Consider the following 13,117-nt stretch of genomic DNA (forward strand, 5'->3'; position numbering starts at 1 on the left):
AGCATTCAGCACTTAGTGGATTACTCCACCACTAGGTACAGTGGTGGTACAGTACAACTAAGGGTTGTTCCACCATCATTCAGCAGCTAATGAGTTACTCCATCACTAGATAGGGTGCTGGTAAAACTAAGGGTTGTTCCACCATCATTCAGCAGCTAGTGAGTTACTCCATCACTAGATAGGGTGCTGGTAAAACTAAGGGTTGTTCCACCATCATTCAGCAGCTAGTGAGTTACTCCATCACTAGATAGGGTGCTGGTAAAACTAAGGGTTGTTCCACCATCATTCAGCAGCTAGTGAGTTACTCCATCACTAGATAGGGTGCTGGTAAAACTAAGGGTTGTTCCACCATCATTCAGCAGCTAGTGAGTTACTCCATCACTAGATAGGGTGCTGGTAAAACTAAGGGTTGTTCCACCATCATTCAGCAGCTAGTGAGTTACTCCATCACTAGATAGGGTGCTGGTAAAACTAAGGGTTGCTCCACCACCTTGCAGAGAAGGCAAAATGTCATATTGGGTTTAAACAAATGGTACGAATTGGCAGCTCGATGGACGTAAATAAACTCTGACTTCGTTTGTTTATGTTACAATGTTGGATTTTTACACGAGGTTGGTTTAAGAAAGGTAACAGATGTCGCTCAATCACGAACAGATACTCGAGGAAACCGGGGACTGAGAAACCTGTGGTGTTTGGTAGGGTCACACTGGATAACACCCTTCTCATGTGTCCGGGCAGAGGCTCGAACCCTAATTAAGACAAATCAAGTAAAATTGGTAACAACATACACTATTTTTGATGATGAACTTTTAGTAAGCTACAGTGTATCAACCCGATTTATATAATTATAATTTGGATTTAATGGAAGTATCCGACATCTTGCGGTTACGTCTTAGTCCAGAAGATTCCTAATGTAAGCACCACTGAGTGACTTCTACACACAAACTCCTCTTGCTAGCTTCAGTCGTGACCTTTATTTAATTGATTACCGCATTCTTCCTATGAAATAAAAGTCCATTTTTATTAATTCATTTGATAGCTACATTATCTGGCATCATCATGATACATTAACGATATAATTTTTGCAAAACTTCAGTTAGGAAACAAATAGATAATGAAGTGCTCTAGAATCTGAAGCAATTTCTAGTCATTCTAGGGTCTAGATTGACTAAAAATTGCTTCCACTTGGCATACTGTCCCATCATCCGATCACAAAACGACACGTTATATGAGAAGGGTCACTCCACCGCCCGTTAACGACAACAACCACACCCAATAGTGTACTCACTTTATCACTGAGTGTACAGGCGCCATCTTACAGGTGGTATTCTAATCATTCACTACGACTGGAAATCGATTCGGGATCATTCGCTTGCGAGGCGAAAACGTGACCACTTTTTATCAACACTTTTTATCAACAACATTTCATGTCATTTTTTCGAAGTGATATTTAAAAATAGGCACTACTGTATGGCAAATTACCTGTACAATATTTCAAAAATATATACGAATCCGTCAATTTTAGTATATATTTGTTAATTAACTTGTGTGTATCATGGTACAAACCTTGAAAAATTAGGTAAACTCTTCTTAATTACATCTACTCTTATAGTAATCCTAACCTCAAGCTTTAATTTTACTCGCTTCTCGTGTAATAGCTTAAGTGTAAAAAAAATAATAACAAAAATATATATCATTGATCAGCATCGGTCAGTGCATTAAAAAATAAAAAATATAAACAACAAATAACTTCATATAAATATGATAAAGTTCGCAAAAGAGTGTAACACTTACAAATGAAAGAAAGTCGCTACAATACAAGCAGTTTTTAACACGCACGGTTTAAACACAACGCGACACATATAACAAACTTTACAACAGAGACAAAACTGAAACAAGTGTCGATATTATAAAGAAGATATAAATCGCACAAAATAAAAGTCAATTTAATACACGAGAGACAACACAAAATATTTCAATACTCTCTTTCTATTTTTAGTCAGATTTGGTGATCCTTCCCGGGACGAGGAGGACGTCTCTTAATTATGTGGTTCTTTCTTTAAGACGTCCATCCAGTTTGTCTTTCGTGCGCTGGCAGTTATTTGAAGGAAACAATATTCCTACACGGATGTCGTCTTTAATTTACAAATAAAATATATCGCGGTAAAATATAGTGCGCCCTGGCAGGCACTAATTGTTCCCCAGGGCTGTCTTGTTCACCATAAGCTCTTCAGTTTTCCCGACCACAACCAAAGACGAAAAATTAAATTGAGTTTCTTTACTGAAAATTGGAAGCACATGGTCGCACCTCTTGAATCTGCCGATTTTGTTTTCCGCCTGTGAGTAAAAAACTTATAAACTTGCTAGTGGAAAATTATAGTTATCACTCCCGGGATGTTTAATGTTTACATTAATTAAATTTCTGGGCAGACAAAGTCTCTTGGGGCTTTTGGATATGTCGCAGGATCATCTTCGGAACACCTAGTTCACCCAACTGTGACTGAGTACCTAACTTAACAGTTGGACAACGTGATTATGATTGACTGCAGTGCCGGCCAAACTGCCCTTTGTGTACCTAAAACAGGGATAGTTTAAACTGTGCCATATACCTACTGGCTGTAACGACGAGTATGATGTGTTTTTGCTCAGTCAGTTTCTACACATTTTCTATGATGTGTTGTATGAGAAAAGTAACTATAAGGTAATTTCTGCAACAATATTATACAAGGTTATTATAAAAGTTATATATGTTTACGTCTCCGTGTCCCATGTTTACTGTTAAACATGATTAAGTTTAATGATAGCGCGTCATGTCTTAAGGAATATTTATGTGACCAAGAAGAATTAAAATGTTAAACTGTGGTTTTAAAATATTCATTACAGTCTAAAATAATTTAATAATTTGTAGCAACCATTTGCACATGACGGCGTCAGGAGCCAAGGTGATGAGACCCGCTATTATCAGTCGTGGAGAAGTGTGGACCAAGATCTCGTATGATGATGCTCTGAGACACAGTATATGTTGGCTGTTTGATGATGTATTAACTTAGAAGAACGAAAGATATAGACATAGAGAAAGACAGATAAACCAATTCGATAGACTGACAAACAGATACATAGTTCCTAACAGATCGATATACAGAGAAGACAAAGATATAGATAGATAACGTTAGACAGACAGAGAAAATAAGAAATAAGAGGAAATAAATACAGAGAAAGATATACATAAATAGACAAACTGTTTGGTTTCTTGGATAAAAGAAAAATATATCAAGTCCTTCCTCTTACACGCGGACTCCACCTGTGTGACCTGGAGTGATGGACTAGGGCGTAACAGGTGTAAGAATTAATTTAACTTGGTTGAAAAATTTCAACTTGGCGTCACCCTCCGGCAGCCAGACCCGTGAGTCCTGGTAATTGAAGAAGCGAAAGGATAAAAGATTTTTAGACTCCTTCGATAACTTGACTGAATGTAACAGAGACTTTTGAACGACATCTTAACAAAAATAAATAACTATATACAGAAATACTTAAAACAGGTTGAGGTCACACTTCTCAATGGACTATGTAAGCGATTGGAAATATATTACAGGTATAGAACGTGTGTACTTTTACGGTATATATGTAGAAATAATTAATAGATGGTTATGGGCAAGTTAAGTCATATTTGAGAAAATAAAAAAACCCTCCCTAACGCACGAGAAACATATATCAGTCAGGTCAAAACAGGCGGGTGTTATTCTGAGCCATGATTTCAATTACTAATTCCGCCCGTAGTTGTATAAGACTACGGTGAAAAAACTCAACATACGAACCTTTGAGAATCGATTTTTACGTTGTGTCTCAGTCAGCCTAAAGATAATTCCAGTTAAGGGTAAAAATGATAGTATGTCGGACCTTTGATCATCCCATTTTTTTGTATCATAGTTTAAGTTACCCAGGTAGACTACTCTAAATATTCAGGTGGATGTACAAATTAACTTACAATCCTTTGACATTTTCTTTATTTGTTTTTCTTCATGATCGTGGCTTACGTTATGCAGGTACATAAATCCTATCTTCAATTTGGCGGGGAATATGTCAACCAAAGAATCACTGAGAATTTGGGGACGTGTTTCAGCCCTTTGGTGGAGAGAGAGAGAGAGAGACCCTGGAGCATTCTCACTATCACTCTCATTCGTATCTCTGTCTCTCTAACTCTAATTTGTATCTCTCTCTCTCCCTCTTTCTCTCCATTCTCGCTTTTTCTAGTCCCTGTCACCTTTCCTTCCCTCTACCCCCATTCTTCTCTGCCCCTTCCGTCCGCCATTCCACCCCCTCCCTCCCATCCCTGGTCACAACTCTGCAAGTGGGCCAATTAGTAGAGCTCTACCTCGTATTAGGGGCAGATTACTGACCTGAGCCTTTTGTGGGTGCGTGGTGAAGGGGGGAGGTAGAGAAGGGGGAGAAAGGAAAGGAGGCGAGAAAGAAGGGGGGAGGGAAGGAAAGGGGGGGATGACAAGGAGGAGGAAAGAAGAGGAAGGAGATGGAGATGGGAATAAGAGGAATGAAATACAATAAAAATATATATATACTCAAATAAACCAATACAGGAATAAACAAACACACACACACACACACACAGCAATAAACACACACGTACACAAACACACAGTACAAAACACAGACACAAACACACGCTGAACAACACAATAAACACACACGCCGCTGAACACAAAAACAACACAAACACAAAGTAATAAACAAACACACACACACAGCAATAAACACACACACGTACACAAACACACACAGTACAAAACACAGACACAAACACACGCTGAACAACACAATAAACACACACGCCCTGAACACAACACAACACAAACACAAATGGTAATCAACACACACACACACACACACAAACACACACAGTACAAAACACAGACACAAACACACGCTGAACAACACAATAAACACACACGCCCTGAACACAAAACAACACAAACACAAACACAAATGGTAATCAACACACACACACACACAAACACACACAAACACACTAAACAAAACAAAAAACATCCGAAACCAAAATTCACCCGGAGTTAACTTTCCTAATAGTAACTTTTAGTCAATACAAGAAAAATAAAAAAATCCCCGACGACCGACCTGGAACCTTTTAGTTATATATCTATATATATTTTTCCAACACCGAAATGGACCATAAGGGGGGAGGGGAGGTGGTGGAGAGAGGGGTGGGGTGAGGAGGGAGGTTGGGAAGGGGTGGTGGGGAGGGGGGTGCGATTGGAGGGGTGAGGAGGTGAGAGTCCCCATGGCATAATGGTCTATTAGACTATACAACAAACTATAATTATATATAAGCCTTTGATGCGTATAGAGGCATTAGAATGGCTGGCACTGTACTCAAACGCCTCTATTTCCCCCAACTGTAACAGCAGGTACCGTACTCTACATTCCGAGAGTTTAAGTGGTATAGAGGGCAGGGGGTGGCGTGTGTGAGCAGGGGGTGGCGTGTGAGGGCAGGGAGTGACGTGTGAGGGCAGGAAGTGACGTGTGAGGGCAGGGAGTGACGAGTGTGAGCAACAGAGCAAGGACTGAAGGGCGGTAAGAGGAAAGCAGATGACATGTAATTTGGTTAAGTCTGAGTGCAAGGATAAACTGACTCTGTGGTGCGAGGATAAGACTGACTCATTGTGATGGTGGTATGTAAGGGTAGACTGACTCAGTGTGGTGGTATGGAGATAAACTGACTCGGTGAGGTGGTATGTAAAGGTAGACTGACCCAGTGTGGTGGTGTGGAGATAAACTGACTCGGTGAGGTGGTGTGTAAAGGTAGACTGACCCAGTGTGGTGGTATGAGGGTAGACTGACTCAGTATGAGGGTAGACTGACTCAGTGTATTGGTGTGTGAGGGTAAAATATATACAGATATTAAGCCATATAATATTGCTAATTGATATGCCACTTCAACTATATAACGCTTACACAGGATTCTCAAATGAACGTACCTTTACTTTTCCCTTTAAATGCTAATGTGTGTGAACGAATCTAACCGACTCATTTAACTTTACAAGAGAACGATTTCATTAAGTTAAGAGCATAATATTATCCCCCTTAAGTGATGATGTGGGAACCTATTTAACTAGTTAATTTAACCTTGGATACACAGAGATTCTCAAAAGGATCGAAAGTTAAATTTCCCTCCCTAAACTTGGGGACATGAGAACGTATCTAACAGTCTCATTAAAACTCCAATCAAAAGGAGTGACCGAAATAGCTACAATGAAGATCATTTCTCTATTCCCAAATACGATGTACAAAAAAGAAGCACAAAAAAGGTAAAATATATATTGAGAATCTAAAAAGCAACGTTAAGAGGCGAGGAATTCAGAAGCTTCAAGTTTGTAAAAGAAAAAAAACAAACAAGGAGTTCGCTAATATATTAAGTCAACGTAGTCCATCCTGCGCCATTATAAATAGAACCTAACTTTCAGGTCATTAATTGTGTGAAAAATATAGTGCCTTGTTCTTCCTGGGAAAGTTAAGACTGGAGATATGTACAAATGTCTGGGGGAGATGTGTGTGTAGGTGGGTGAAGGATGGTGTAGGTGGGTGAAGGATGGTGTAGGTGGGTGAAGGATGGTGTAGGTGGGTGAAGGATGGTGTAGGTGGGTGAAGGATGGTGTAGTGGGGTGGGGCTGGATGGTGAAGGGTGGGGCGATGGTGTAGGGGTGAGGGATGGTAGGTGGGCATGGATGGCAGGTGGGCATGAGGTGTAGGTGGGTGAAGGATGGTGGTGGGGGACATGGTAGGGTGAGGGAGGGTAGGATGGTAGGTGGGCAGATGGTGTAGGGGTGGGGTGAGGATGGTAGGGTATGATGTGTAGGTGGGTGAGGGACAGGGTGAGGGATGGTGTAGGGTGAAAGATGGCAGGTGGGGTGAAAGATGGTGCAGAGGTAGTTGACGGTGAAAAGGAGCGATGGTGCAGGTGGGTGAGGGACGGTGCAGGTGGCTGATGGTGGGTGGTTGATGGTGAGGTAAGGAGGGATGGCAGGGTGGGTGAGGATGGTGCAGGGGTGATACGCAGGGTGAGGATGGTGAGGGTGGGTGAGGGACGGTGCAGGGCAAAGATGGTGCAGGTGACGGGGATGGTGGTGGGGACGGTGTAGGTGGGTGGGGACGTAGGGTGGGGACGGTAGGTGGCAAGACGGTGTAGGTGGTGGATGGTAAGGAAGACGGGTAGGTGGTGAGGATGGGTAGGGTAAGGGCTGCAGGTGGGCAATGATGGTGTAAGGAGGATGGCAGGTGGGTGAGGGACGTGGCAAGGGTTGACGGTGAGGGTGAGGGACGCAGAAAAGTGGGGATGGTAGGCAAGACGGTGCAGGTAAGGAGGATGCAGAGGTGCAAGGTGAAGGATGTGTAGGGTGGGTGAGGGATGGTGTAGGGTGAGGGATGGTGTAGGTGGTGAGGGATGTGTAGGTGGGGTGAGGATGGTAGGTGAGGGATGGTGTAGGTGGGGTGAGGGATGGTGGATGAACATATGTTTAAACCATAGAGTGGCAGACAGTGCAGGAAACAAAACAAAAACGCAAAAAAATAATTTGTGAAAATTAGAAAAAAATTAATATATAAGGAAAATAAGATGTTAAATCACAGTGTAGCCTTTTACGAAAGTCTCTCTCTCTCTCTCTCTCTCTCTCTCTGCTCCTCAGTTATTTAGTGTGGAATTCCGTCCCCTCCACCACAAAAAAGATAGCGAGGAAATTATGTAGATTCTGGCCTTGCTGAAACAAAATACAGCACTCGAAATTTTTGGTTCAGATATATAATAACATCGGAGAACGCACGCTGTATGTGTGGAGAGAGAGAGAGAGAGAGAGAGAGAGAGAGAGAGAGAGAGAGAGTTGTACCTCACCCACATGTCAATAAGCCCAGTTCGAAAGCCGGAACTCCCTTCAGTCAGTCTTAGGTAAAGCAGACCAGGATGAAAACAAGGAGTCCGGTTTCATGTAAGGTTTGGACTGGAGACTTACACCAAGGTTGACTTTTAAAGTACAAAATGCATTATCCAACCCTGAGTCTCCACTAATTATAATATACCTTACCCAACCTTAAAATCCGTTTAGGGTAGAGTAGAGTTGCGGAAATATGTCTCCAAACTAATGAGACATTAGTAGTATCACTATTAATGACTTAATGGGTATTGGTAATGTAACGACGGACGTGATTGGTGGATAGGTTTGCTATGTCATATAGGTTGACCGTCTGGAGACACGGGTTACCACAGGGGGTGTAGGAACACATTTCCGCAACTGTACCAAACCCCTTTAGTCTTATCCAACCCCGTAGTTCGCTTAAGACGATTCGATCATGACCCCCCCCCACCACTCCCCACCCCTGCCCCAACAAGATCTTTTGAAGACCTTCGTCCTCCGTGCACACCGTCTACAGATACACTGGACGTACGCCTTTAACATATACCCTCAGGTGGCTCTTATTCGTGCACAAGATTAGAGAGCGCTCTTTTAGCCCCCTCTCTCTACCCCCAGCAAAACACCGTCTGCATTGAGAGGGGGAATGTTACGACAAGCCCTTTAAAGGTTCAGGATGGTCTTGTTTTTTCCTTTGCAGCTCCATTCAGATTTTTTTTTCATCTGGCCATCTGGACTATTCATAGAGGAGGTGCGTTTTTTAAACCTTGAGCTTCGTAAACAGAATAAACAAGGTAAAAAGAGTAATTTCCAAGGTCTTACTACTTCAGCATTTTCAATATGGAACGTCTTCATAGAATTTCCAGGAGGACCATTGAGAGAGTTTCCTGAGCAATGTTAACTAGACAAGGAGATGAGGTCATGATACGTTGATCTTGTTATCTTAAGACTACAAGAAGCAACATGTGCACTTACACCTGTCACTGAGACTACTTACATACGGTCTGATTCCTCAACTATATTACTACAGATTGAGGACTTTGGTGTCATATTACTACCTTCATAAAGATACACACTCGTACTGCGGACTGAAGAATGATCTTTCCCTCAACCTTACGACCTATAATATATATATATATATATATATATATATATATATATATATATATATATATATATATATATATATATATATATATATATATATATATATATATCTTAACTATTTCCTCTGACTACTCACCAAGGGAACAAGTTTCCTCGATCTTGCTGATATTGAAGCAGCTCTCTTTGTTGTGGTAAGCCGCCTTACACCACGAACAACTAATGGCCACGATCTCCTTGGACCCAAACAACAGCTTCGACTGGAACCCCTGCAAGGATGAAAATAACACATGTATTGGCTGGAAAGATAAAAAAAAAGGACACGTACAATTTCAACATTGGAATAGTGCAAACGTCATTCAAAATCAATATATGCATAACTAGGTCAATGTTATACAAATACCCTAAGAAAGATACTAATATGATATCCAAAGCCCCGAGTTAAACATAGTATTCACCCCCGTTGTAAGCCTCGAGAAGATGAGCGAGTCATCTCTCATACCTGGAGAGATGTGTCACTTTTAATCTCAGGGGAAAATGTAAATGTCTCACCAGGAAAAGTTACAACACACGGAAACCCCATTAAAAAGAAAGAAAGGGGTAAAGGTCACACGTACTCCCTGGAATGAGGTATGAATCCTATTGAAACACCTGGAGGAGGAAGTCCTTTGAAATACGGCTTCACCTCGAGCCAGTAAGAATATGAATCAATTATTCGAACGCAAAGTACAATAGATATTCGCGCAAGCCTTCAATACTTCGATTCCCAAACATTACTGAAACATTACACGCTTTGTCTTGCCTCACGACGTTTCTCCAATACTGTCCACAATATTCCAGCGTGTCTCTCTCTCTCTCTCTCTCTCTCTCTCTCTGGACTATTGCCCCTTACCCCTAAGCCTCTTTGGTCCGAATCCTCTTGCCCTTTAGCCCCCAATAGTTCAGTATCCATTGCTCGTAAAACCATTTGGGGCAATATTCCTTGCCCGTAAAGCCTAAACTACGTAGCTCAGTAGCCCTTGCCCTTAAACTCTCTGACCAAGTAATCCTTGCCCTTGAACACTTTGATCCAATGCCTCTTGCCCCAAAGACCGTCGGGCAAGTATCCAGCGACTCAGACACATGGTCCAATATCCCTTGCCACTCATAGCTCAGTACCTCTTGCCCCCCAGAGCGTCGTAAACAAGGCACCCCCCCCCCCTCCTCAGGGTCGGGCAATAAGTAGTCGTGGCCGGACACAATAAGCCGTAGAGCCGGAGGGAGGCAGCACCGGCGGCAGGTGAAAGACACTCCCGGTTCCTTGACCTTGCGACCGGCTTCCGAACGTCGCGACGGGCTTCCCAACTTTACAGCCGGTTTCCTAAACTAACGACCGGCTTTCTAATCCTGCAACAGGCTTCTTAACTCTGTGACCGGCTTCCCAACCTTGCGATCGGCTTTTTAAGTATGTCCCCGGCTTTTTAACATTTAAACTGAATCACCTAATTTTGAAAAGACCTTCCTAACTTTTTGGCGGGTTTCTTACCTCTATCAACGGTTTCCTGAGTATTTGACCGGTTTCTTTACTATTTAACCAGCTCCCTAACTTTGTGACACAGCTACCTGCCTACGCACCCCGAGGCCGTGAAAGAGTTTCTAAGGTAACAAGTTTTACCTGGATATGTTGTGTGGCAGCAACTCACACCTGAAGGCTTACCTGTTCACATTTCTTTCTTTTTTGTCTAGACATTTTGTAAACTTTTTTCGCAGTTATTAATATATTGTATTTTTTTATATTTAATTTAATTTCACCATAACATAACTATCTAAACACCTTAATTTTTCTCATTTATTTTCAATGCATTTATCTATATCAATATAACTTAAAAACATACAAGTCAATATATACATATACATCTAAATAAATATATACATTAAATCATAAGAGTGACCAAAGCTAGAAAACAAATTACCTCGCGAAAAAATATTCTTCAGTTAGGTCAGCAAAGTCGGTCATTTTACTATGGAACTCTTAAAAAACACGAAAAAAAACACTTTCCGTCAGGTCAGTAAAGACAGGCGCTTGGTAGATTAATGTAGGGATAAGTTCACAAAAATACATTAAAAAGGGGACGGATACACGGAGATGACAGCCATTACCAGAGTTGAAGCACCATCATTACCGCGAGACAGCCTGCAACCTTCCCCACCACCCTCCTTCGTTTCTCCAACACTCGCCGTCTCTTCCCCACCACCTTCCTTCTCTTCCCTAACATCCTCCTCCTCTTACCCGCATCCCTCCCCATCACCCCCCACTCCCCTTCCTTTTCTCCCCACATCCACAATCCCCTCTTTCCTCCACCTCAACTTCACGACAACTTCGCTCACCTGCACCACCACTACCACCTACCCTCCCCCACCACCACACCTACACCACCACCTCACCTCACCTACCCTTCGCCACCATCTCACCTACACCACAACCTCAACTCTGTCCTCCCCTACTACCACACCTGCACTATCACCTCACCTGCACCACCACCTCACCTGTACCACCACCTCACCTGTACCACCACCACACCTGCACCATCACCTCACCTGCACCATCACCTCACCTGTACCACCACCTCACCTGCACCACCACCTCACCTGCACCACCTACCTGTAATTACCACTCCTCTTAACACACTCGCCTTCCAGTCCAATTTGTTTCCTAGTGTCTCCCCGCTCCTTTATTCTCGCTTTTATTTCTACCTATCTGCGCCCCTGGTAATTTGGAGTTGTGTGTGAACTCACTCTCACTCTCTCTCACTCTCTTTTCTCTCACTCGTGGTTTTTTGTGCCGGAGTAAATGCTTTGTGTACAAGAAAAAATAAGAAAAACGACTAAAATACAAGAGAGATTTGTTAGGAAAAAACATAGGGCATATACTATATATATAAGAAAATTCAGAAAAAAGACGAAAGGATAATAATAATAAGAAATAAAAAATAGAAAACAAGAAAAATGAAAAGAAGACAAGATGAAAAATATTTAGACTCGAACTTCAAACAATATGTTGTTTATGACTTAAAAAAAATAACCCACGGTCTTTGTTTTCCTTCTTTTGTCTCTGTGTTCAACTTCCACAACATCTACAACAGTGGGCGAGCTGGGTAGATCCGCATCATGTTTGTTTACGTTCGTGTTGGGAATCCGGATGTACTTAAGACTGGTTGAGAAATGTCAAGTAGGACGTAAACATTATTATTATTCCTATTTAACTATTTGTTCTTTTTAAAAATGATAAAACACTCCAGATAATAATAATAATAATAATAATAATAATAATAATAATAATAATAATAATAATAATAATAATAATATACTTCGGGAAAAAAATGCTTGTTCTTATCAAATCTGACGTGCAACCAATAATATGTTTAACCAATGAAAAAGAAATTATGACCACCATTACTCCTACTCCTCTCCACCATCTACTCCATCCTCCCCTCCACCACCATCCTCCTCCCCTACACCATCACCACCACCCTCCACTCACACTCCTCCTCCACCACCTACTTCCCTCCCCCTGTCCAATACTGAAGTAGCGGATTTTGTAGGCCTCCCCACCCCCCTTCCAGCATTAATGTAGGGGGTGTTTGAAGGCCTCCCCATCCCCCTTCCAGCCCCTCCCCTTCCAGTATTAATGTAGGGGGTGTTTGAAGGCCTCCCCATCCCCCTTCCAGCCCCCTCCCCTTCCAGTATTAATGTAGGGGGTGTTTGAAGGCCTCCCCATCCCCCTTCCAGCTCCCTCCCCCCTTCCAGTATTAATGTAGGGGGTGTTTGAAGGCCTCCTCATACCCCTCCATTACAAGTATACAGGAGTGGTCTGGGCTGTAGAGTTATAATTATTACACCAGTTTAAACTTGTAGTCAGAGCCAATTTGTAGTTGGCTGGAGGTTGTGTGAGCTAATTGGTCGAGCCATTGTGTAAGGTCGTCTGTCTCACCGCCTCCAATGTTGTCTCTTAGGTCATCCTTCGTACTCTTTATCGCCTTCTCTTTATGTTTACCTTTATCTTTTTTTCTATTTCAGCTTCTTTATCATTTTTTTTCTTCTTC

The 13,117-nt window shown here is 42.1% G+C and overlaps 1 protein-coding gene across 10 annotated transcripts in view; it reads right to left on the minus strand.

Annotated features, from left to right (window-relative positions):
* The window catches only part of LOC121871815 (eye-specific diacylglycerol kinase-like), a 160,998-nt gene that overhangs the window by 64,712 nt on the left and 83,169 nt on the right, over nucleotides 1–13,117 (minus strand). For all 10 annotated transcript variants that reach the window (XR_006089954.1, XR_006089953.1, XR_006089952.1 and 7 more), the window contains exon 4: nucleotides 9,175–9,304. Coding sequence is in view for 2 of the 10 variants with exons in the window: in XM_042374317.1 (XP_042230251.1) it covers nucleotides 9,175–9,304 (130 nt within the window). In the remaining 8 variants the exon portion in view is untranslated. The remainder of the gene's footprint in view (nucleotides 1–9,174; nucleotides 9,305–13,117) is intronic.

The sequence above is a fragment of the Homarus americanus genome, unplaced genomic scaffold (assembly GCF_018991925.1).
Source record: "Homarus americanus isolate GMGI-L3 unplaced genomic scaffold, GMGI_Hamer_2.0 scaffold39675, whole genome shotgun sequence".
NCBI classification, from domain to species: Eukaryota; Metazoa; Arthropoda; class Malacostraca; order Decapoda; family Nephropidae; genus Homarus; species Homarus americanus.